Source organism: Perissodus microlepis, chromosome 11 (assembly GCF_051167445.1).
Source record: "Perissodus microlepis isolate ML-2025 ecotype Zambia chromosome 11, ASM5116744v1, whole genome shotgun sequence".
Taxonomy (NCBI): Eukaryota; Metazoa; Chordata; class Actinopteri; order Cichliformes; family Cichlidae; genus Perissodus; species Perissodus microlepis.
Genome location: NC_140471.1, coordinates 12108878 through 12134001, shown reverse-complemented (window position 1 = coordinate 12134001; position 25124 = coordinate 12108878). Strand labels below are relative to the sequence as shown.

General features: G+C 38.4%; 2 protein-coding genes across 5 annotated transcripts in view; one reads left to right on the top strand and one right to left on the bottom strand.

Moving 5' to 3' along the window:
* Positions 1 to 4383, top strand: part of rbms3 (RNA binding motif, single stranded interacting protein) — a 164682-nt gene extending 160299 nt beyond the window's left edge. For 3 of the 4 annotated variants that reach the window (XM_084942680.1, XM_084942679.1, XM_084942677.1), the window contains exons 11-14: positions 1238 to 1354; positions 1585 to 1671; positions 2048 to 2172; positions 2544 to 4383. In XM_084942680.1, the coding sequence (XP_084798806.1) occupies positions 1238 to 1354; positions 1585 to 1671; positions 2048 to 2172; positions 2544 to 2547 (333 nt within the window). In that variant the 3' untranslated portion in view covers positions 2548 to 4383. Of the gene's footprint in view, positions 1 to 1237; positions 1355 to 1584; positions 1672 to 2047; positions 2177 to 2543 lie in introns of those variants that run through there. The other variant, XM_084942678.1, reaches the window with a different exon arrangement.
* entpd3 (ectonucleoside triphosphate diphosphohydrolase 3) lies at positions 3436 to 17217 on the bottom strand. The gene is made up of 10 exons (XM_084942675.1): positions 17069 to 17217; positions 14654 to 14791; positions 12033 to 12150; positions 11737 to 11896; positions 10146 to 10305; positions 9805 to 10032; positions 8875 to 9138; positions 8676 to 8786; positions 7359 to 7487; positions 3436 to 6600 (listed from the first exon to the last, which is right to left on the bottom strand). Exons 2-10 carry the CDS (start codon positions 14786 to 14788, stop codon positions 6412 to 6414), a joined length of 1494 nt encoding a protein of 497 aa, XP_084798801.1. The 5' UTR covers positions 14789 to 14791; positions 17069 to 17217; the 3' UTR covers positions 3436 to 6411.
* Positions 17218 to 25124: the final 7907 nt, after the last annotated feature.

Below are 25124 nucleotides of genomic sequence, written 5' to 3'. Positions count from 1 at the left end.
GTCGTCTGCCATACAGCCAGGCGTGTGCCTAAAATACCTAAATTTAATACTTGTGTTCTTCTAAAGTTATGTCTCAACTTGAAGCTGTAGAGGTGCTGACTGCTCTCAAGAGCAGCACCAATACATAACCACTGATGCTGTCTGTGCTCATGGGAAGTGTAGTTAAACATCCATCACAAATAACCAGAGCACACAGTCTCCTATTAAATCTTTACAGAGCTGTTGAAGTTGTAGCAGAGCTGTACTGGAAAAGTAGATCTCAGCGCATCAAGGTGTTAGACTGCTTCAAAGGCCTTCACACTCAAGAGATTTACAGTAAAAGCGTCTCTGCTTCATTCACAAGCAGGTTCTGTCAAGCCTTGCTGCCAAGCCTGCTGACTGGTTGTGTTGCTCATGTACAAACTCGCACAATTTGCAGTCATCAAATGTAACTACTTCTTCTAGCTGCAATTTTTTTACTTCAGCTTAAAAAACTACAATGTGTCATTGCTTTAAAACACGTTGTACACTACACTTTCTTACTTTGATAGGTTAATGAGTGATCAGAACCCTTTAGTAGATTATACTTTATACAGTAGTTTATAGATGTTTTCTTAATTATGTGTTTAAGCTGTAAACAGTGTTGGGGAGTAACGGAATACATGTACCGGTGTTACGTATTTAAAATACAAAATATGAGTAACTGTATTCTGTTACAGTTACTGTTTAAAAGTGTGGTATTCAGAATACGGTTACTTTGTTGAAATAAATGGATTACACGGCAGTCTTTTCCTGTTTCCTGTTTCCTCCGAAACAATAAGTTCTGTTGGAGCAGCCTTTCAACGCCTCTCTCTCTCGCTGGCAAACAAAGTAAAGCTAGTTTTCGGCTACGAGCCCGACACGGAACCGACATATTAGCCAGAGGTCCCTTTAGCAATTTTGCCATTAAGGTCTCAGCATTGTTTTTGTTTTTTTAAACCAACATGTCAAAGTTGTTCTGAATCTTTTTCCCCCCTTTTCTTTGAGTTATGTTTGCCTGCAAATTGCTGAAAGCTGTTGTCTCTTTACTCAGCTTATTTTTTTCTTTTTTAATCTCCACATTTCTTCCGATTTAATTTCCTTTCTCCACCATCTGATCATATATTGATTCCTGCATCTGAATTAAATATCGCTGAGTGACTCCAAATCACTTTTGACTCCAAATAACAGTTATTAGCTATAAGCTGACTGGATTTGTATCCTTCCATTTCTACTCCAGGGTGCTGTGATCACTCCAGCTGCTGCCATTGAGCCCAGTTTGTCTATTCACCCCTCCAGTGTAATGGCTCCTCTAACCCAGCAGATGAACCACCTGTCTCTGGGCCCAACAGGCACTGTAAGTCTCCCCTTTGGCCAGTCAGCTCATCGTGCCGTATGTGCATGTATTTGTTTTATCCTTTGAGTTATATGTGTAATATAATTGTACACTTGCAGTTTCAGTGTTTTTCTCAGAGTAGAAGCGCTAGAACAGAGGAAAACTGCCCCGGTGCTTCTGTTTTCAGTCTAAAATGTGAAATGACCATAAGACAAATGACACAGTCTGTGTTCTTCCCCTTTTATCTGTAGTACATGCCTGCTGCAGCGGCTGCTCCTATGCAAGGAACCTACATTCCCCAGTACACTGCAGTGCCTGCCTCGGCCATCACAGTGGACGTAAGGACAAAAACAACCTGCAAACTTTCATTTGAAATGAAAACTGCTGATTAAACATATATATTTTGTGATATATTAGTCTTGCTTAGCCTTTGGCAATCCGTATAATTCAATGAGAGAAATAATTTACACCAAACCCTCCCCAAAGATCAGAGGAGCTGTTTTACAAGTTCACAAGTAGATAAAGTTAAAATCACAGACTGAAAACTGACCAGGTCAACCTGTCACCTTTAAAAAAAAAAAAAATGCTAATTGAATTTTTCTCTTTGGATTCCTTTGCTATGTGCCATAAAGGAGTCCTTACTTTAATATAATTGCCCAAAGTTTCAAGGCTTTGTTTCGTTCCTTAATATCTGGCTTTTCCCCCCCTGTTCAGGGTGTGGTGACAGACCCCTCTCCACAGACAGCTGCCCCCTCCTCACAGGACGCCAGTGGGCAGCAGCCTTTACCTGTGGAGAACACAGGAGATCACGCCACAGCCTACTCTTACCAGCAGACTAAGTAAGTCTGTAATTTTTTTCACATGGTCTTGTACAGCTGGTGCATCCTAACTGGTACATTAACTGTATCTGGAAAAATGAACAGCATCAGCTATAAAGGACTGCAGTACAATTCCCAGATTATGCCGCGCTTTTTCTGTTTTGGTCACAGATGGATGGCAACCTTTGTTTGCAAAATTCTCCTTCTGGCTTTTCATCTTTTTCCTGGTGTTTATCTTGTTTTTCTGCCTCCTAGATAACCGACGGGTGGTTTCCTTTACACATAGTGATTGTACAAAGACTGTTGTGCCTGCTTACAAAAAAAAACCCGGTAACATTGTTCACGGTTCCCTCAGTCACGTCCTCGCTCACTGACTTTTCTGTCTCTTTTAGATAACAGGATTGGTAGGAATCATTGCTGCATTGCCTTTAGGAGGACTGCACGAAGGCGCTGGAGACGCAGAGTATCAAAAGGAAACGGGACAAAACAAAAAACAAAAACAGAGGTGACATGGACATCACTGACGGGAGAATGCTTCCACTGTGCACGGGCACCAAATAAAAGACAAAACGAAGAAAAAAAAATATCTTTCTTACCTGGTTGAACTAAGAAAAAGACAGAAGAAAAAGCAAATGATGGTTTGCTAAACTCAAAGACAATGAAATCAATGGCGGTCTCCAACTTTGAGTTTTCATTTTTCACCATGAGACTGGACTTTGCCTCCAAAGGAAAAAACAGATAAGGGGACGTAAAGAGAAATCTAAAGTCAACCAACTGTACAGAAAAAAATGAACATTTGAATGTGCAGGTAGATTTTCAGACTTTTTTTATTGAAAATAGAAGGAAGCCAAGTCTTGAACAAAAACGGGCTGTCTTCCTTTGATATTAAGCTACATTATTTTCATTCTTTTTATTATTTGAGTAGTTTTCTAGAATATTAGTGTTTTCGTAAATCTTTATTGCCTTAATTTTCTCAAACTTTGGGGAAAAAAGTTTCCAAGTGTTGAATTATTTAAAAAAAAGGACTGAGTTGTTGAATGATTTTTTTAAAGGGTTCTTTGAGTTTATGAGAGCCTCAGAAATGAAATCTACAAAGCTATCTGTATAAGACAAAAAACGGTTGTATTTGTATGAAGGTGATTTTAAATTATGTGGTACAGTGCAGGTGATGTTGGTTGACTAGGGAAAAAAATCCTTTTACAACTTGTGGCAGCGGTCAGCCCACCGCTTCCTGGAAATGCAGTTTAGTTCAATCATGGGAAAGAAATTCAGTTTCTCCACCACTTTTTTTTTTTTTTGTATTTTTATTTTTTTCATTGCGGTGCTTTTAAAAGTTTTTCCTTTGCCTGCTTGCTTGTCTCATTGCAAAAAGAAAAAGGAACATTTCTGACTTTGAGAAAAAGCAGAGAAAAAAAGCTAGGATTTTTAAATGTGCAAAAAGCAATAGTTTTAGTAAAACTGTTGACAGTTTCTTGAGTCTTTCTTAACTGTTGAACAAAAATACAGCCCGCGGGTGGCATATTTTATACCAAAGATGAAGAAACTAAGTTGTAAAGAGATCTTCCTGTTGCTTTTTCTTAATTTTTTCCACTTTGAATCTGCTTTTTGGTTTTTGTCAAGCTGTTGCTGTGTGAAATGATCAGTGAATGAGAGCATGCAGTTGGTCCTTTAGCACATTTGCCTCAATCGGACGAGATGTTTTGTGCGTCATGTGATCAAACTACCACCACATCTAAAACCCTGTGGAATCCTGGTGAAAAAGCTACTTTTTATTAGACACCCAACGACATCCTGCCGAGGCCTCATCGACTGACCTTACATAACAACGCCGAGACGGCATAGCTCGCAATGAATGCTTCCCAAAATATGACAGATTTAATTGTTTTGCATAATCTAAGTCCAACTCACTGTTTTGTCTCGTTCTTGCCAAACACAAGCCCCTGAAAATATGAGCAGGTCGATGATCTCTGTGAGAGGAAAGGGCATTCCTGTTGAACGAAATGATTTCAGCTTATATATATTCTCCTAAAAAAAATGAGGAGAATTACTTTTATGTTGCCTTTACTTTTGTTTGTTTTTCTCTTTTTGATGATTATGTGTGAGCTGCTAAACACTTTTCAGTATTGGGGATTGAGGTTGTCTTATGTTGGGTCTCCGTGGAATATTTGCACCTCCAGAGTGACTGTAATTGATCATTTTAAGCAGAATAAAGATGAAAGAAACACAAACGTGCATTATTGTGCCTAGAGAATATCGGTTGAGAACAGAAGAAAACTTAAGATGAACTTTAACACGCCCTCGAAGACTCACACGCCTTGACTTTCCACCAATGAAAGGAAGCTAAGGAGAGACACGGGAAACGAATGGACATAGGAGAAAACAAAATTGGTTTAACCAAAATCAAATGGATAGAAAGCTCTAAAATAAACAGGGGTAGGGAGTGAAAGAAAGTAGAGAACTCAAAATCAAAAGTAATATTTATAAGATCTTTTTTTTTGTACAGGTGTGTACAAGAAGATGCAACAGAAGTAACTTAGCTATTTTTTTTATTTGCTTGGTCACATGCCTCCCATGTCTTTAAAATTGTGATTTTTGAGAGTGTCTGTAGAACCAGTGGATATTCCTGTAGCTTCAGATGTGTCTTTTTGTTTGTTTCTTTGTTTGTTTTTTTTCTTTTTAGTCGAAACTTTCAATAAAAAATAACAAAAACGAAGTCAAATCCGTACTCGTCCTGGATATTCTGCAGGAACAACACACTACCACTGGAGTGTGCTATTGTTTTCTGTAGAAGGAAAGGACTAGAAGTCCATTGGTGTGCAATTTTAGTAAGTGACCAAGGTAAGTTCACACACGCAAAATGGTTTTAACTGCTGTAAAGGATTAAAAACGTTTAAGCGTTTAGTTTCACCAAGCGAGATTATGAAACTACAGCTCCAAAAGATGCAGTTAGTTGAGAAGTTTATTACATACAGTACTGACAAGACAGCTCATTATTGCCAAAGCAGAAACAGTGCAAGCAGTCTGCATCAAATGACAATCATGCATCATTTTCTCCAGTGCAATGACAACAAAATGTCAAGAGACAGTTTTATTCATGCAGTTTAGTCATACATCATACTTGCTGTCCCTGTGAACAAATTACTGTCATGAAATCTTTATTTTTATTCATCATTTTTTCTTTATAAAGAAATAATAAATAACGAGGAAAGTACCAAAATATTACTTTGTAACAGTTGCCAGTTTCATCTACCAGCTGAATCAGCAGGATGTAAAAACAGTGTCTCTGCTTCAAGTCCATCCATCCATCCATGTGCTTCACCACTAATGGATTGTCATTGCTAACAGGGCTTAATTTTTCTTTTCCCAACTGCTCCATTTATACAACTGAATGAACCACTTGTGTACAACTATCCAACAATACTTTGCTCAGAATGCAAGCCTTTTATAACTCACTACAGCAATATACGACTATGATGCATTTAGTTAAATCAAGAGAAGCACGTAGAACTGCTGTAGCACTGAATGACTTTCTGTGATGACCAAAATTAGTTAAGTAGGTTGTATGTAAATAATTTTAAACTGATATGAAAATAATGAGACAATGGCATCATTTATTAGGGAAATGTTAATTCAAAAAAAGCTATCGTTGTGCGCTTAAAGTTTGGCAAGACCATACACAATATAAAACAATATATTAAAGCTACAGTACAACAATTTGCTACCATTTTCAGTGCTATAACATGTAAAATGCAGGGAAAGAAACAGTAACTCATGCTCTGGTCTAAAGCGGGCGTTCGACTCATTTTGGGAATTGCACAACAAGAACAAGCACATGGAGACTGATGAATGCTCTTATATTTTTGTGCCATTTAGACAAACACTATCACTATTTTGTTGAGCACAGTCAACTAAATTTTAAAAAAGTACATTAATTTTTGTAAGATTCCCTGAGGTAGAGAATGAAGAGTGGTCTAATGCTTTTTAAAGCTGCTTTTACATATTTTATCTGAAGCTAAAACCCTCAAAGATGCCAGCACAACGTACTGCATTGATTTTGAGGCTCTTCAGTTTTGTTTTGTTTTTTGTTTTTTTAACTAAAAGCTAGTTCATGTCTCAACCTGAATAATAACACATTTGATTGTTAACGTCCAGTCCAGGCGTCTTGGCACATGCAACTGTAGGATTCTCCGAACCTCTTGCAGAATTACAGCAGTTCCCAGGCCTTTCAATAGCCAGTGATTCCCTCTGTAACCTACGCTCTCAGTAGCAGGTGCGAATGAAGATGATGAAAACTAAGACAGCAGTCATAATTGTTAGCGCCGAAAATAGAAAGATGAGGCCGGCAAAGACGGAGTTTGACATAGGAGGGATTTTCTTCACTTCGGAAGGAATCATGTTGGACATACTCAGCATGTAGCCCAAACTCCAGCCTATATTAGTTTTCTTTACCTACAGGAAAAGAAAGAAAACAAGTAATTTGAATGTTTTATATTTGTTAAAACCACTTGCTTCCAACACCAGTGCACCACCTTGCATGTCAGCGGAATGAAAATCATGAAATTGTATAATTACAGCTGTAGGGCAAAAGATGAGTCATAGCATCCAAAGAAGAAGAAAAAGAACAGGCTGTCTCGTAACTCAGTCTTGAAAGAACCTATCAAGCAGCAGACATCCCAAACTGCACACTAACACTATTGTTGGAAATTGGGAGAATTGCCAGCTGTTAAAAAGTCTTGAGTGCAAAAGGCCGAACGCTCTTTGCAGTGTGGAAACATTGGCTGTAATCGTTTGTCCTTTATGAATCATGAGTAATATACCGAGTGTCAAAGACCAGGAATCCCCTTCTGCTGAGGGAGTTTCTTTGTGACAAATTGATGGCATGCCTTCCGCTCTTTAGCTTTTTCATTGCAGGCTATTCCTACGACATCAACAACAGTTTCAAGTGGGTGGCCTCATCACATACGACTGCCAAAGGCAGTTAAATGGCTTCCTGTATTTGAACATGTATCAGCTGTCAACAGCTTTCCAAAACAACTCACCAAATTAGTACATCTTACAGTTATATTTCAAGAAGAATTAGAGCACAAGCCATCCATAAACTTTGAACAATGGGAGAATTGTAATGTACTAGCCTCATAGAAGGCAGTAGTGAAACTTACAAATAAAAAGAATACTATTTGTGTCTTATTTACTGCTGTTTAACCAACCTGTTGTTGAAAGTGAATGTTTTTCCAGGTGTCAGTGTCGAATTTGTATCCATCTGCCAGCAAAGTAAAGACGTAATGACCTGCGTAACAGTGGGTCTCGATGAATTTAACGTTCTTTTGTGCGTTCAGCTGAAAGAAGGTTAAACAAAGATCAGAGTTTAGCCTGTGATTGTAATGACACAAGCTAATTGTATTAATTTCAGTTTAATCCCATTTCAGTGAGAAATGATAACGATTATTTAATCCAAGATCATTAAAATATTGTGTAACAAAGACGGAGTGCAGTTTATTTCATTACCTTTATCCTGAAGTAACTTTGTTTCTTTTGCACAGCTGCACTCTACAGCTGTGGTTAGCACAAGCATGTCTCTCTAAATCACTTTCTTGGCCTGACATTGCCTTTGTTGCCTAACTGATCATGTTTTTAATAACTGATGTGGCAGACACTCACAGTCCACTTTATTAGGTATACCTCAACTAGTCAGCACAAATACCTAAATGGTCACATGGCAGCTACTCAGTGCATTGAAGTTCAAACTGAGCAACAAAATCGAGGGTCAGGGAGATGATTTCAAACATGCCGTTGGTGTTGGTGCTGAGAAAGGGTTCTCTGAGTTTTTTATAAACTGCAGACCTACTGGGAGTTGAGTGAGTGGTATTTCTCTGGGGAAAAATGCCTTGTTGATTTCAGAGGTCATCTGAGAATGGCCAGACTGCTTAGAGGAAAGGGAACAGTAACTCAAATAACCACTTGTGGCATGGTTGCTGGGTGCCAGACAACCAGGGTATACAAAAGCACAGGCTCACTAAAGGTCAAGAGAAGAGCGGAAAAATGTTGCCTGGTCTAATGACCCTGGATTTCTGCTGTGACATTCAGATGATAGGGCCAGACTTTGGTGCAAAAATCCTGAAAGCGTGCTGCTTTGTATTAATGGTTTAACGTGGTGTTGAGGATATTTTCTTGGCATATTTTGGGCCCCTTAGTACCAATTGATCCTCCTTTAAATGCCACAGTTTTGAAGATTGAAGGGGGTGCAACTCATTAAAGGTGTACCTAATAGAGTGTCCAGTCAGTGTATATTACTAGTAAAAAATGTGGACACACGAGCAATAAGAAGAAAATGTGGGCGCACAGCATTGTCAGAGCTGGTGAGTAGTTTACTTTCTGTTGTGCCTTCTGTTCTAATCTTGATGAATGAAAACAACGTATTTTATGTAATTACCTTCATATTAATTCTGTCATTCTCTCCTTCCTAAACATGATTTCTGTTCTTCCTCACCTTAATTTCTTGATTTTCTACCTGTATGAAAACTTACCGTTGCCCAGTTTTTGTGGCAGAAGTTCCTAACTGAGGTGTTGAAGTGATTAATGTTTGATGTGCCATTCAACTGCAGAGCCATGGCAGTCCAGAAGAATCCAGCGTATGCCTGGTCGGACCAGCAGAAACACACACACTAGGTTGTTTTGCATCGTGATCTATTTGCTTTCATATGTTATATTTGCACTGCGTGTTACCAGGAAATCTCCGGTGACTGGTGGCTGCTCCACCCCGTTGAAGGAACACTGAGACGAGGAGCAGGTCTTGAAATCAAATATGGATTTCACTACTTTCCCACAGCCGTCTGAGTCGCCACCACCAAAGAAGGTCAGCTCTTGATTGGGGTCGTAGTTTTGCGGTTTCTTTGTACACTGTGACTCAAAAATTGATGATGCCTTTTTGGTAGTATTGAAACCTTTAGGATAGCAGGGGTTTGTTATGTTTTTGGGGTTAGATGATTGCTGGAAAATAAAAAAATAAATAAAAAATATGTCAAAAGATGACGATTTTTTAAGAAGAAGGCAAAATCTACAAATAAATAGGACAGAAAAAGACCCCAACTCTGAACTGGATAAGAGGGAAAAAATGAATGGATGGATATTCGTTATGCCTTTACAGGCACATTATCTCCACACTGTAGGGCTTGTTTCTTTAAATTATACAACACCGCATACAAAGTCTGAAGTAAACAAACTATAAGGTTAAGCTGTCATACCATCACTCTGATGCACTTTCAGCATATTTCTTGTAGAATCACTATTAGTTTCAAGAATGAAGCTATGAATTACCAGAAACGATGCATTTCTCCCAGACTAGCTTGACGACAATCACGGTTCGATCAATATTCTTAATGACATAATGCATCCCTGGATCCTTTGGCTGTTAGCAGCTCAGGGACAGCAGCGTTCACTAATCATTCCACAAATTGGCCATTAATGGATTTCGCAGTGCACATGTGTGCAAAGAGCCAGACGTTCCCACTGCACTTAAACGATAGCACAGTAACGCATAACAACCTAAGGAAAGAACCACCACTCTTATAGTACCTTGGGAATATGAGAGTTCAGTGAAAGACACTATTTTTTTTCTGTGCATACTCGCAAAAGAAAGAGGAAAAAGTCATTCACCTGCACTACTTTCTCCAGAACCAACTTCCCAGCTTCATTTTTGCCATAGCAGAGAAAACTGTGTGTGTAGACATTGTAAGGGTAACCATACAGTTTGACACGCAGGTAGTCGGGTCCCGTGAGATCATCCTGGACCGCAAAGGCAATCTGTGTTGATGCTCCTCCAAGATCCATGGAGCCGACAGTCTTTGCTCCCTGCGGCCGTACGTATGCGTTCCACACGTTTTTCTGCAAAAACAACGAAGATTAATAAACGATGAAACATACAATAGCAGATTTATGAAGCTGCAATTATCTTGTTTTTTGGGCAATCGATCAGACAGGTGAAGGCTGTGTCATACCTCTACCAAGTTTCCCATTAGGTAGTTGACAGTGATCCAGCCATAAAGCCCTTCTTCCTGCCCAGTGATGACTGAAGCATTTTGAAACATGAAGGGGAGGGAACTCAGGTATTGTCTGAGTTTTACCAGGACGTTATTGGCCCTCTGTGCATCTTTCATTCTTAACAGCACAGCAGAAAACAGAACTATTAGACATCACACTAGAAACAGACGCTGACAAATGGATTCACTATCATTAATGAAGCAGGTAAAGATTTTGCCAAATACACGTATTTTAGATGCTATTATTTGCTATTAATTTTTATTTTAAACTCATCTAAGCCAGAAGTCATGATGGTAGGCTAGAAGGCTTGGCTCTGTTTTTTAAAATGAGATCAGTATGTCATTTTAAAAACAAGATGTGCACATATTTTTTTTTTTTTTTAATGTTTCTGTCATTAACTCTGTTTTATGTGTGCGTTTTATTTATTTTTGGTTGTTTTGTTTTTGTCTTTCTGCTGTTTCTCTGAGCGTTTCACGGTCTGAGTTTGGGGTGTATTTGCTGGAAAGTCCACCCCTCAGAAGATTCGCGACTGTCTTAATAATTTCTCACTTGTGAATAATCATTCTCACTGTACTGTGGATTTTATAATAAGATGTCTTTCCTGCTTGGCGTCGTGCTGACACAAAACTAAATGCTCTAAACCAATAAACTGCCAAAACATCTTCTTTTATCCATGTGCTCACACTTGCTGATGAGCAGTTAATCAGATGCGTTTGATTCGCAGTGACTGGAAGCAATGAGGAGTGTTCATCTATTTAAATAATGTTAGAGTCTGGAACAGATGTTTTGTTTTTTAAATTATGCTAAAGAGGATGTCCTTTTTCACATGACTGTAAATCATTTCATGCAAACTAATCAACCTTTTTTTGTATGTTTGTTATACTTTAGCAACAATATACTCTGTCCCCTACTTCTACGTAGAAGGTCTGCTTTTGTCATCATCTTTTCTTGGGCTGGAAAGTATGAAAAGCCATATTTGATCCCAGGCCCAGAGTTTGATCCATGTGATCAAAATTCCTAAGTTTTGTCCTGCCCTTTAGTCTGAATGTGTTTTTATTGCTGGGGCTTCCCCAGGCATCCAGAGGGAGGGGGTTATCCATCAGGCAAAAGGGGGGCAATATAAGACACAAAGCTTTACTGTGAAGCAGACCTCCCTTTTTGTCTCTTGAATGCTTGCACAGCAAAATCGGCATTCATAATTCAGCACCAATGAAGTTGAATGGACGTTCTTAAACTCAATCCACAGCACATATTTGAAAGTATTAAATACATCACTTTAAGAACATTTCTGCATCTCTGTCTTGATATTCTCATCTTTAAAAGTCATACATTATACCCATTAAAAATTCATACCACACACACATAAAGTCACAGATCTAAATATTATACTTTTTAAGAATGTATTTGTATTCATTATGTCTTGCAGTTCTTCAGTCATCAGCTCACTCTTCAGTGCATGAAAGGTCAAGAAAAGCCTAAAATTAATTAATATAAAAAAACCCACTTTTGACACTTCAATAATAATATAAGTAATCAAAAGCTTCTTACTGCAGGAGTCTCATTCCAGCTGTAGCTCCGAGAAACAGGCGCGTACTGTTGTGTTTTGTTGGAGGAATGGTTTTAGTGACGATGTCCATGCATTTCCTAAATCCTGTCATTGTCTTTTCTTCGATCTCGGGGATAACCTTCATGTCGGAGATGGCATTACCTGAGGACACAAATCCAAGCTAAAATTCTTGTGTGTGTGTGTGTGTAGTAACCAGAATGTCTCCAATTTAAAACATCTTCAGTTTAGTCAAGTTTAGTCAAAATCTTATTTCCTCTCTTTGTTATATGTGACTCACCATCAACTTTACAGTTTAATGTCTCTGTCACTATTCCTGTTTCGTTCTCCTTCGCTCCTGGCCATTCATACAGGTACACATTGGAACGAGATGAGCCAGCGTCTATCACTATGCCGTACTAACAGGAAGAAGGAAGAAAAAAAATGTTATTGCACAAGCATTTTCCAATCAGCCTAGCAGGTTGCTGTCTATTAAGCACAGAGTAGCCACCGTGACTTTCATCAGGCCTCTGTGTGAAAGATGTTGCATAACAGCAGTAAAAGCCTATTTAGGGGTTTTAGTTTCTAAAATTGAACAACGAATAGGTCTCTTTGCTGATGATATAATTATATACCTACAGGATCCTGACACGACCTTTCCTCGGTTGATTAAAGCATTAAAATATTTTGGCAAAAATTCAGGATCTAAATTAAATATCGTAAAGACTCAAGTACTCTGTCTGAATTATTTCCCCAAAGAATCAATTCAAAACGAATATAAACTAAAATGGGACTCAAATAAGATCAAATATTTAGGTGTCTATCTAACTAGCGAAATAAGTACACTATACGAAGCAAATTATGTAAAGATTAGTAATACAATCCAAAAAGATTTGATTAAATGGGCTCCGCTTGTCATGGACCTTAGCTCAAGAATAGAGGTAATAAAAATGAATGTGATTCCTCGACTACTGTATCTATTCACTTCATTGCCAGTCCATATACCAGATGCACAATTTGGTAGATGGGATAAATTAGTTAGCAGATTTATTTGGAAAGGGACAAAGCCAAGAATAAGATTTAAAATACTCCAATTAAGAAAAGAAAAAGGAGGACTTGCCCTCCCGAATTTCAAGGAATATTTCTATGCAGGCCAGCTGAGATATATTGTTTACTGGTGTTCACCGGATTACACCTCAAAATGGAAACATATGGAGATAAATTATTGCTTATCATGTTATCCACAAACAAGATTGGGAGAAGAAACTATCCAGTCTACGAACACAAATCTCATTACTGAATTTACTATTAAACTCTGGTGGATTATAGTGAAGAAATATAGAATTATAGAAGACTGTAAATTACTGATTTGGCCTGCATATTCTCGAAAATTCCAAAGTGGACAATGGGATAGTACATTTTTAAGATGGGTCAATAAAGGAATTACAGCAATGTGCACATTAATAGACGGGACAACATTCAAATCCTTCGAGAATCTACAGAGACAATTTGGACTGGATAAATCAGATTTATTTAGGTATTTTCAATTAAGACATTTTTACAATACAGAAATTAGGAAGAAGTTCTTGAGAGAAGGAAGCCATATAATAGAAATAATAACAGGTGCATATAAAAATCCTCCATCAAGAATTTTATCGAAATTATATAATGGCCTGCAAAATTTGAATAGGAATGAAACATTATATATCAAACAAAAGTGGGAATCTGAATTACATCTTGAGTTGTCAGAGGATGACTGGCGATCCGTATGTCTCACACAGCATAATTCCACCAGCTCTAGACGATGGAGAGAATATGGCTGGAAAAATGTGATTAGGTTCTTTATTACTCCTTATATCAAAAGCAAGCAGCTGAAAACACCCCAACGATGCTGGAGATTATGTGGAGACTGGGACGCCAATCATTCTCATGTGTTTTGGAAGTGTAAAAATATCAAACCTTACTGGGAAAGCATTGCGGTAACAATGAAGAAAGTGTTGGGGTATGACATGCTGTGTGAGGCACGAGTAATGTATTTTGGAATATGGGAAAATGTAAGAAAGGAGGACCATTACTTGTTTAAAATTATGTTGTTGTCAAGCAAAAAGGTAATAACAAAAAACTGGCTGAAAAGTGACCCTTTAAAATTGGAAGAATGGACTGATGTAATCGAGGACATATATATAATGGAGAAAATGACCTACACTTTGAGACTGAAATCTGACAAACACCGAAAACAGTGGACAAAATGGATAGCCTATAAGACTCACTCAGCCCCATAAGGCAGGGACCTCTCCTCGTTGGGTTTGTTTTTGTTTTTTTTCCCCTCTTCCACAGATTAGGTGTCCTTTTTTTTTTTTAGTTTGTTTCTTTTGTGTTCTTTTTTCATATTTTTGTTTGCATGTACTATAAAATTGGAAAAGTACAAAATAAAAAGTTTTTAAAAAAGCCTATTTTCTTTATGAAGATATAGTGGGGTAATGGTATCTTTAGCAGAAAAGAAAGTCTCAAATTAGAGAAGTGTGAGAACTGCAAAAGTGAAAAACCACTGGCACACTCCTGATGAAAAAGCACACACACACATACACAAAAAGAGAACTGACAAACACGCAAAACGGCATCTGAAACTCATCACAATGAGTTTTTTTTCTTAGCCCTTGTTTCAAAAAGCTTTCAGTTCTAATTAAAAGGAAAAGGGGAAACAGCAATACGGCCAACATGCCTGTTTGTTTTGAATGCCATTAACAGTACACGCAAAGTTAAACGTGTTTCATCAGAACCGCCACTCATCGGCAAGCAGACCGATGAGAAATCCCCCGTCTCTGATCCTTCGGTGCAGTTTTTATGCGTTGTGTCTTTATAACAGCATGCGTATTTATATTTGCATCCTGGAGTGTTGCGCTGATGCGTGTATGTGCTCACCTCTTTGCTGTATTCTAAAAACCTCCAAGTGTCCTGGATAACAGCAACAGCAACGAGGGCAGCGATGCTGGTCAAGAGGAGAAGCATCACTCCTGCTATCCGACACTTGTAGCCCATCTTGTGTTTGGAAGCCATTTCCTGTTGGCAAGAAATAGGGTTAAAGAAGATGTGTGGTTCTCACTAAAAGCATCTTTCAAGGTGAAGATGTGCAGATGTTTAAAAAAGTCATGATGAGCCGTAACAGTGACCGGGACTGCTACAGATGAGTAAGTGCTCGCAAGCCAAACGGATGCTTAACCAAATCCAAATCAGAGGGAGGTTCTTCAATCAGAAGAAATCTTTTAGGGAGAAAGTGCTAAAATGCAAAAAAAAAACACAAAACAAAAACATTTCTGTTTGTTGTTGTTTTTTTGTTTGTTTTTTGGCTACGATTACACATCACACACAGGCATGCAACCTGAAATGCAGCTTTTTTTCATGTGTGCATAGATGGGCTACACACAATTTAAACCTTTAAAGCTACTCTCATAAACATTGTGCAATATATATCAGCAATCTATATTCATCACTTTGCAAGGACTCATTAAATTCAAAAACATCCTTTTATTCACGAAGTTTACTGACAGATGAATATGCCATTTGATATGAATACCCTTTGTTATTCAATCAATAATCAATTATAATCATGTTATTTAGATTTGCTGAAACTGCCACACTATTCTGCTCATGTTATGTTCCCGTGTGATTGCATCACTGTTATTGCAGCCATTTGTCAGTATACAGCCGTTGGGTAATTCTCCCTCAGCCGTGCCAAAACTGTCCTCACCAGACTGACAACCACTTTGCGGATTAGGTGGAACCCTAGTTCTGTGTCTCTCCTGTTTATTGTCCATTTAAGCTTCATAAATCCAGGAATAAAATTGGCTATCTGACTCCTCTTTTATAGGCAATAACAACAATGACAAGACCAGTGTTTGTTAATCTATGAATAACTCTTAAGTTACCACAGCAACTTCTGTAGAAACAAGCAGGCTGAAGGTGCTTGACAAGGTGTGATCACAACTGGCTGACATGGCAACAAGCGAGTTTAATGTTTCTGATACATGTTGCCCGCAAGGTGCTTGACATCTCGAAGCCATGTGTGCAATACACGTCCTAGACTTTCACTTTTGAATGTCTCTTATTTATAACCGTGTGCTTAACATTTCCTGGAGCGGTTTCCAACACAAAGAAAGTAAAGTGTCAGCCAGCACATGAAGAGAAATAGCAACCAATCTGTTTTTGCTGTGTCTATGTTGCATTCACTACAAGGTATGTTTCTGTAACTACATGAGATTATATCCAATCAACCTGCCAAGACAAACACAGTACAAGTTCTTACACTCCAAGCAGCTCACAATGAAAACAAACATAAGGAGGCATGAGTGACTGTGTGTCTGAGGATGGAATATAAAACAAAGAATTCTATAAAGCAATGATGCGTGTAAGTGCATAATACTGCTAATTTGCAGTTAAGGAACAATATGTCTTTTGAGCCACTGGTAATGTGAGCTCACTCATCTCTGGCTTTATGGGCTATCATTGCAATGAGCTGGGCTTAAAAACGAAACTGTATTTAAGGTTGTGGGTGATTTTAGTAGCACTGAGACAAACACTTCCTTCCTGTAAAGTAAATTTTGGTTTCAGTTCTTTCCCACTGCTTTCTTTTTTTTTTCTTCATGCACAGTTGTTATTTGTGGTTTTTAGTAGCATTAATAAGCTTGACATATTACATATTTACACTGCAGTGCATCTCAGATTTGCTGGATGTAAAGTTTCACACAGTGGAGAAACAGCAAGATTAGGCAAACAGCACAGTTACTTATAGTTTGTTATTGTAAATGAACCGCCTTTGGGGTTTGTAATACAAAGACTTACTGAATACATTAATTGCACTTGACTTGCACCTATTTTACTTTATATGTCAATAGTTTTCCCTTTTCTAAAACTTAATTGTGCAGTTACTTGAATTTTATTTTTACTATCACCTGAATAGAAATGCAATCCTTATAGGATTTTGAGTTGGCAGTTGCAAAACTACACAATATCTATAAAATACTTAATGTGATATTACTGGTTCTGCAGTTTACTTAAAATTCAGCCAGGTGAATCAACAAGTCATATCGACTCTGTTAACACCCGCTCAGTAAAAAATCAGCCATGTGTCGCTGGGAGTCAAATAACTTGAGCTATCTCCCCTGCTTGTAAGGACAGGTTCTTATAGTGGTGGAGTGGATAGAAGCAAATGTGTCTCGTCACACTCGGTACAGTAAAACTAACTTGCCGGTGTTGATTAACCCTTTGATCGTGTCTAAATACCTGTTGTGTTCAAAGGTTAAAAAATAAATGCATGTGAGGAAATGTTTTGTTTCTTACCTTCTAGAGCTGATTTTTAGAGCCTCGTTGAGAATAAGAGAGAGATGGTTCTGACGAAGGGATGTTGATCTAAAGCAGGAAAAGTGGTTGCAGCAAATCAAGAGAGAGAGGAACAGAGAGAGAGAGAAGGTGCTCTGAGTGCTCTCAAGAGTAACTGGCCCACAAGAACAGGAGTGGCGTACCCCAACATAAGTCACAGTGCGGGGAGGAGCATTGTGTGCAGGAATCCAGTTTTTGCCACTCCCAACGCACCAGTGCAACAAAGCAGCCAGCCTACGAAACACAGCTGCTCCTTGCTCATTGCCTGCGTCCGGTGATTAAAACAGATACAAGTATTTGTGAGTATGAACAATGTGAGAAGAGGGGGCTGGAGCTGGGATGCTAATTGATGTGATCAATAAGAGAGACTGCAGTGTGGCTGAGGGTCTGCTGTGGAACTTACTATACATTCAGGTGTTATTTAATAGGAGTAAATTATGGGACAATGGAGGCTATGGAAAGCAAAGGCTTAAGTGCTGTATCAACAATCAAGGATTTGTTGATAGCTGCATGTGATGCCAACGTTCTTACAGACAAAACTCATTTGTGTGACAAACGTGAGTCGTTAATTTCTCTGACACAGTGCTGATGGACGAATGGGAACCTGAGCTTTTATTGCAGCATATTTGTTTGTTTTTTATGGGAAGACAGCAGAGAGTTAAAAGCATACTTTTAATGGTGTGTGCATTGTTCCTACTGCTGAACATTTTTGTAAGGGCTCATATGTTAAGAGTTTTGCAGCACTATCTGGAAACACGAGAAATGCTTTTCCAGACTGATACACAGACTGATGTATGTGCATCAGTCTGTATAATATCAGTTAAGGAGTGGAGATACTGTCAGAATGCATCTGTCTCCATGCCCAGCCTACTGTAATAACCAAAACACCAGTTAATGCAATATTCCCAAATAATGCTGAGAAGTCAGACACCACTGCATTCTGCTGCTATTTTAAGTATTTTCTACGGTACCCACCCACCAACCCATTTGTTACCTGTAATACAATTTCATCAGGTTACCTTATGTTTTATGTTGGTAGACAACAAATGGTTCCATTGCATTGGAAGTGGTTACTTTGTTATAATACTGTGACATACTATGACATGGCCTCCTCACACATGGGTGCCAGCATCTGGATCTGCTAGCTTTGTTTATTGTCCTGGCATCTTAATAGAAGTTATTACAGTGGTCTGAGTTTTTGAGTTATTCAAAGGTTCAAAGGTATTTCAGATCATTGTCCCTGCTGCACAACAGCAGGACTCCTTCAGGACTTTAAGGTAGAGAGCAGAATTTATGGTTCCACTATACCAGGTCCTGAAGCAGCAAAGCAACCCCAGACCATCACGCTACCACCAACATGTTTGACTGTTGGGTGTGTTTTTTTGTGTGAAACATTGTGTTCGTTTTCTCCATTTGTGGATAATGTCACTCACCACCATTCACTGGAATCCCAGACCCTTTTAAAATGCTTTGTAACCTTATCCAGCCTGATATATGTCAAGTTCTTTTAGATCGTGGCATGACGTGTTGCTTTTTGAAATCTTTTAGCCTACTTCACTTTGTCAGACAGGTTCTATTTAAGTGGTTTAATCCAGCATGTGTGGCATTAATTAGTCCTGGGTTTATCTTGTCAATTTCATCAACATGATAAAGTCACAAGTGTTCAAGATGCAGTCATGAAACTTCTCAGATGTGTAGTAAACACTGAAATGAAGACCCAGCTCAAAGAACATTGATACTGAGTGAATGAATAGTGGCATTGTAAAGCGCTTTGGGTGCCTTGAAAAGCGCTATATAAATCCAATCCATTATTATTATTATTATTATTACTGTGGTCTCTCTTCGTGACTGTAAATTTGCAGCAGCCTTTGTTTTTTTAACCACTGAATCTGTTGCCTTTTTAACACCAGCGCTGGTTTCTGGGCTGTCTACAAAGGAGACACTAGTGGTGTCAGTGAAAGTGAATTACATGTCTGATTCAATGGGCAGTGAATGTATATAAAGTATTTTTGTTGCCTAACGTGAGACCTGAAACCTACTGGCCTGAATTAACCGGAAGAACAGGAAGCTTAAAATTAGATTAGCACCAAGAGATGAAAGAGAAGAAGCAAGTATCTTACATAAAGATTGCATACTTTCTCATAGAGGTAGTACTGCAATACTTCTGTTAAAATGCATGCTCTTTCCAGCTTTGCTGCTTTGCACATGGGTTGTATGGGTTTAGTCTGTCTCTGCAAGACAGACTAAACGAGTTTGCACCCACATGTCTTCTCTTGTGTAAGGAAACATGTGAACACAGTGATTTCCTCTTCGCAGAAGAAAGCAAAAATAATCAACTCATAGTGAAGAATATATGTATATAAGTACATATCTAGTGGTGATTTGGGAAGAATTTAGTAATCATCTCCAATATGTTGCATGTTTTATTTCATCCTAACAAAACACTGAGTTTCTGCTGTCTGCACAACTAAAAACAAAGTGGAAGTTCCGTCATCCTCAGATAATTACCAATTCAGCATCAGTGCTGTTTATAGTCTACTCGGATTTGTAGAGCCACCAAGACATATTCTCACTAATTGTTTATGTCTCTTTCAGTGCTTTTAAAATACATTAAACACCCTGATGAATCTCTACTGCAGGTCACGGGGCAGCACAGAGAGGTTTAGAAGCTCTTAATGCATCGTTGATAAATTAGCTTGACAGACCCATACTTGCATGCATATGCTGCACATAATGACAGCATTATGCGGTGTCAACTTATCAGATAATTACACCTCATGCCTCTAATGTATGGGTGTAGGAGGCTGGTCCACTTTAAACCCTGCTGCCTCCATTTCCCTCCACGCACCCTTCAGCCACTCCCACCTCATCGCCCCATCTACCTAACTATTTCAACAGGGCTGACTCTCACAGGGAGCCGCTGTGTGAAACACTGTACACAACCCTCTTCCCCACCACTGCTTGACAGAAAGTAGTCCCCAGACTAGCTCAGGACAAACCCATATCTCTTACATGTCAAAGCTGTGTACCACTCAGCACGCTGCAATTGAATTATCAAAAAGGAAACTCTTATCCTTGTAGAATTACAGATATCAGAGTTAACAGCAATCAGTGCACATTTCAACATGGGGCAAATATGCTGGCCATGTAATGGGATCTCTGTGGTCTCAAACGCATTGTGATTTGAGATTCAGTTACGTGCTGATGGCTAGTAGATTATAATGTTTTCCCATCTGATCCCTCCCAAGTGAAACAGCATCTTGGGCATGCTTTCAGGAAAAACCTCACATACCAGATATTTGAAGGCTGCTGAGCCTAGTGGGCTGACAGCATGTGTTGGACTGGACGAGTCCAACACATCAGGGCTCAAATATGCATTTTCAATATGAGATTATATATTTGTAGTTTTCTGTTCTGATCTATTTCTATCTGTTCAAATAATTATGCACTGCAATACAAATGTGCTTTGCTCTCTGAATGTTTTGGCGGTACTGTAAAGACTCATGTTTGTACCTAGTTTGGAACAAAGCATAGGTTTCACATCACAAGTTCCACTTTGCAGTTAAGAATAGATGCTAGAAAAACATTTTTCACAGGTCCTGCCCGTCCTGTCTTTATGTATCTCCCACCTTTGCAATTACCTGCTCTGCCCCAGTGTGTTGCACCTGTGAGTAATTCCCTTCCCTTGTATTCAAAATGTGTTTTTTGCCCGTCCTTTGTCAGCTCGCTTTTGTTTATGTATGCGGCACTTCAGTGAAACTGCTCTTGCATTGGATTTCCCACGCGCCTAACCCTGTTTTGCCTTTTGGCTTTTGCCTCTGCTTGTTCCAGGTTTTGTCTGCTTTGATCACGGGTTGATCACCTGTGGAACAAACTGTGCTTTACCTCAGTGAAGTGGTGAACTCTCATGTGGTCTCTCATACATTTCAGTCCTGTGTTATTACAACAGGAATGCTGGTTACATAAAACAAGAAGGCTGATCTTTTACTATCTCTTTGAGACCTATTGAATTCACTGCTGTTTCTACGCTCATTCTTTTATTTTTATTTTTTATCAACCAATCACACCCTGTGAAAGAATGCATCATACTAAGGTTACCAAGCACCTAGCTAAGATAAAAGTTTCCATCCTGTCTAAGATTCCTTCCATGAAAATGTTTGCACTCTCTGACAGGATTCTCTACTGTCCAGAAAACAACGGAAATGAGCGCAGACACCAGAGGGACAAATAAACAAAAGACTGATACATATGTGTTTGCAATGCAGTGTAGTTGCACAGAGCCTAGAAAACTGTGATATACAGTGAAGTTAGTTCTTTTTCTGGACTGAAGCAGTACTGGGGATCTTATGCTAAGTTAGAGGAAAAACACCAATATTTTAGATCATTTATTTTAAATAAAACCTTGACAGGGAGGCTGGGAACATACTGTGCAGATGCAGACACTGTCAGAATCTGCAATAAAGGGGTCAAAGGAAAATAGAGCAGTCTAAGGTAATAGGCTCCTCTACCATGCTTTGACATAAAGATAATATTGACAGGTATGGTCGTAGTAGTTATTAGGGAAGAAAATATGTTTGGCAAATTAATTTTCTCAACTTTCTATGAAACAAAAATCAACCTTTATCCTAAAAACAAGCACACTAACTTTGCCTCTATGTTCCCCCAAGATAAGAGGCATGTGAAATGCAGTCATAAATCAGTTTCCCCTAAAAGGTTTGTGCTGTTCCTCGAATGTTACTGAATTCAACTGAAAGACTTTCTTTGAAACTTTTAATAGAGATTTCCTAGCGTATGTCCTTGAGATAAACGTTCATATTTTAGTGGTTTTCTGCCTTTGGCCACTTAATATCTGTGCAATCAAAAGTCACTCTGTGTATGTTCACATTCATGTTCAACTGAAGACAAAGAAACGTTTTTAGAAGACTTTTCCCTGTTAAAAGACTTTTTCATGAGCAGAGAGTGGAAACTGATTCATAAAATCTAAGTCTTGATTGAAATACGGTAGATTATGTATAAAAATTCCTGAACAGCTGATCAAATACTTTTGCTAGAAGCTTTAAATTAAAGCTGAAAGTCTGCACTTGAATCACATGATGTTTGTTAGATTTAAAATCCTCTGTACAGCAACAACAGTTGCCACTGTCCAAAACTGGACCAGAGACAAGTTATTTCTCTTTGATGAAATAACTTGTCTCTGCTTTATTTGGATTAAAGGTTAATGTCAGAAAGCTTTTGAGCTGTCTGTAATACAACCTAATAATATTACACTAATGTTACCCCCCTTGTCTCACCCTGCTTTCTTCTCTTTCAGGCTCTCATTTGCAGCCTACTGGAGCAGATGGCAGACTCTCCTTGATCCTGGTCCTGCCTGAGATTCCTTCCTGTTAAAAGGGAGTTTTTCCTTCCCACTATGACCGAGTGTTTGCTCATTATCAGTTGTCTGATTGTTGAGTCTTGCAATATAAAGTACCCTAAGGCAACAATTACTGTGACTTACTGCAATATAAATAAAACTAAATTGAATTTAACTACAGAGTACACACATAAGATTGAAGTCAGTTTACTATGCATTGAATATTTCTGATTATAAGCTTGATTATTTTAATATGTAATCAACATTTCTCAGTGCTGGATTGTTCTCGTTTTAAGGTAAGCATTATTTAACAATGTTACTGTACTAGTATTCAATTAAATTCAATTAAATGTTATTTATATAGGGCTAAATTACAACAGCAGTCACCTTAAGGTGCTTCATATTGTAAGAAAAGGGCCTAACAATAATGGAGAGAAACCCCCAACAATCAGACAACTCCCTTTGGTCAAGCATTTGCTCATAGTGTGGAGGAAAATCTCCCTTTGAACAGGAAGAAACCTCCGGCCATCTATTAGGACTGAATGGTGCTGAGCAAAGAAGAAAACCAAGTGTCCAGTCTTTCTCCCAGATCCAACCTGGGAGCTATTTCCACAGAAGAAGAACCTAAAAGCTGAAGGCTCTAAAACATTTTTAAATCATTACTCCTGTGTAGCTGTCAGAAATACTGATCATGTGTCTGTTGGCATCTCCTTGTGGCCAAACTGCAAAATGCATGTCCAGGAACATTTGTAATGCTTGAAGCAAAACTCTTTTTTTTTTTTTTTTTTTACACATGTACACTCAGGAGGAGCAGCAATAAAGCTGCCAGCAAAATTATTGTAAAATCCCCAACTAAGAGTCAGTAAAATATGTGCTTCCATCCCCTTCACCCCAAGTGCTCAAATAAATGTTTAATTAGAATTGCAAGGCCTTATAAAAGCATCTGAGGACCGAGACAATCACTCAGACAAGTCAGCAACTGTGATAACATAAAAGCAGCCTACAAAGGATTTCAGAGAAGAACGCAATCTTTGCTTTTATCTCAGTATGAAGTTGATTCAAGCCTCACTTGATTCAATGTTTTTCCCCCTTCAATATTTAAGATGATCACTTCAGTGGAACGTCACTAACATTTTCTGTTAAACTGACACAATAATAACAAATAAAAATGCTGATTAAAGTAAAGAAGTAAAAGTGAAGAATTAGTAAATAATTCACCGAAGACTAAAGATTACTCATAAAAAAAATTCTTTGCATTATCCTCTCTGTAGATAAAGAGTTAACATTTCACTCAAGTCAAGTGAGTGCCTGGTGGAAGCACATTTTTTATTCATAAAGTCTATACAGGTGAAGTTCTCTATTGTAAGCACTAGAAGTAAGACCTCTCAAGTAGCATTGTTATGTCTCGTGTCTCCTATCATCATGATTTACAATTTTAACTGAACAGACAAACCATGTGACCTTTTTCTCTTTGGCATTTTCCAAAACAGCCGTATCATTTTTAAAGAGCAGTTTTCCTCTACAACTGTTGTTGTGTCATAGTTGCCTGTAGAATTTATATTTATATTTTTGAAGCAAGCAAATGAACTGGCCAATAATACTGACGCGTAATCAGGGACTAAGAAGTAACATCTAATACTGAATCCTCATTTGTATTTATAGAAGGCCGGCCTTTGTCCTCAGGGATTAAGATGCTCAGAGGAGGCTGATTTGCAAGACATGCTGTTTGTGTATGTGTGTGTGTGTGTGTGTGTGTTGAGCAACAACAACAGTGCCATTTCTGGACTGCTGGCAGGTCAGTTTATCCACTCACTCTTTTCATGGCATTGGAATACCTGCAGAACATTGCTCGGCATTGTCCTGTTGAAATAGCTTACCTTCCCTAAAGAAGCCGTCACCTGGAGGGCAGCATGTATTGCTCCTAAAGCTGTATATATAATTTAGTATAGTCACACATGTGCATGTTATCCATGTCATGTGCCAAAATGCACCCCATACCATCAAAAAATCTGATTGTATTTTAAACCTTGAAAGAGGATTGAAAAGTGACACCATGCAGACTACAGCAGACTTTATTCAAATAAACCACATCACTCCATGCAGCACAGTCTAGCCAATGAGGAAACACTTGGGTCAGACACCGCCACTGACGTTAGCACAATCATCTGAAATTACAGCAATACGTGGTGATGCCAGAGCACAGATTTCTAAATCCCCTAAAGGGCAGGTGTAAAGGGTCAGGTTAGTGCAAAACTATAATGGTTTGGCAGGGGATGTAGTTACATTTGATCATTATGAAAATTTGTGTGAGTTCTCCAGGTTTTAAAAATATATAACAGGACAGTAAAGTGTGGCATCCTATATTTCTGGTACATTCAAATCAAAGACAAATGCCAAATCAGTGATGCAGAGAAAAAAGTGAGCAAATATTTAATAAATTTGCATAATTTAGGTTTTAAACTTTCATCTTAATATTTTTTTTCTGTCTGAGCACAGAAATGTAATGAAATTTAGTTTATTTGAATGTACGAAAAAGCCCCAAAGGAGCATAATTTCACTTTAAGCCCACTGACAGTGACTGAGTGCTTGTCTTGTACTGCTGTTGGGGAATACTGGCCAGCTGTCATAAGACACAATATGAATCAATAACATATAATCAGCCCT

Coding starts and splice junctions, on each gene's coding strand:
- entpd3 (XM_084942675.1), bottom strand. CDS start 14,788: ATGGCTTCCAAACACAAGATGGGCTACAAGTGTCGGATAGCAGGAGTG. Junction 11,897..12,032: donor ATTAAACTGTAAAGTTGATG/GTGAGTCACATA, acceptor TTGTGTCCTCAG/GTAATGCCATCTCCGACATG. Junction 6,601..7,358: donor ACATTCACTTTCAACAACAG/GTTGGTTAAACA, acceptor CTTTTCCTGTAG/GTAAAGAAAACTAATATAGG.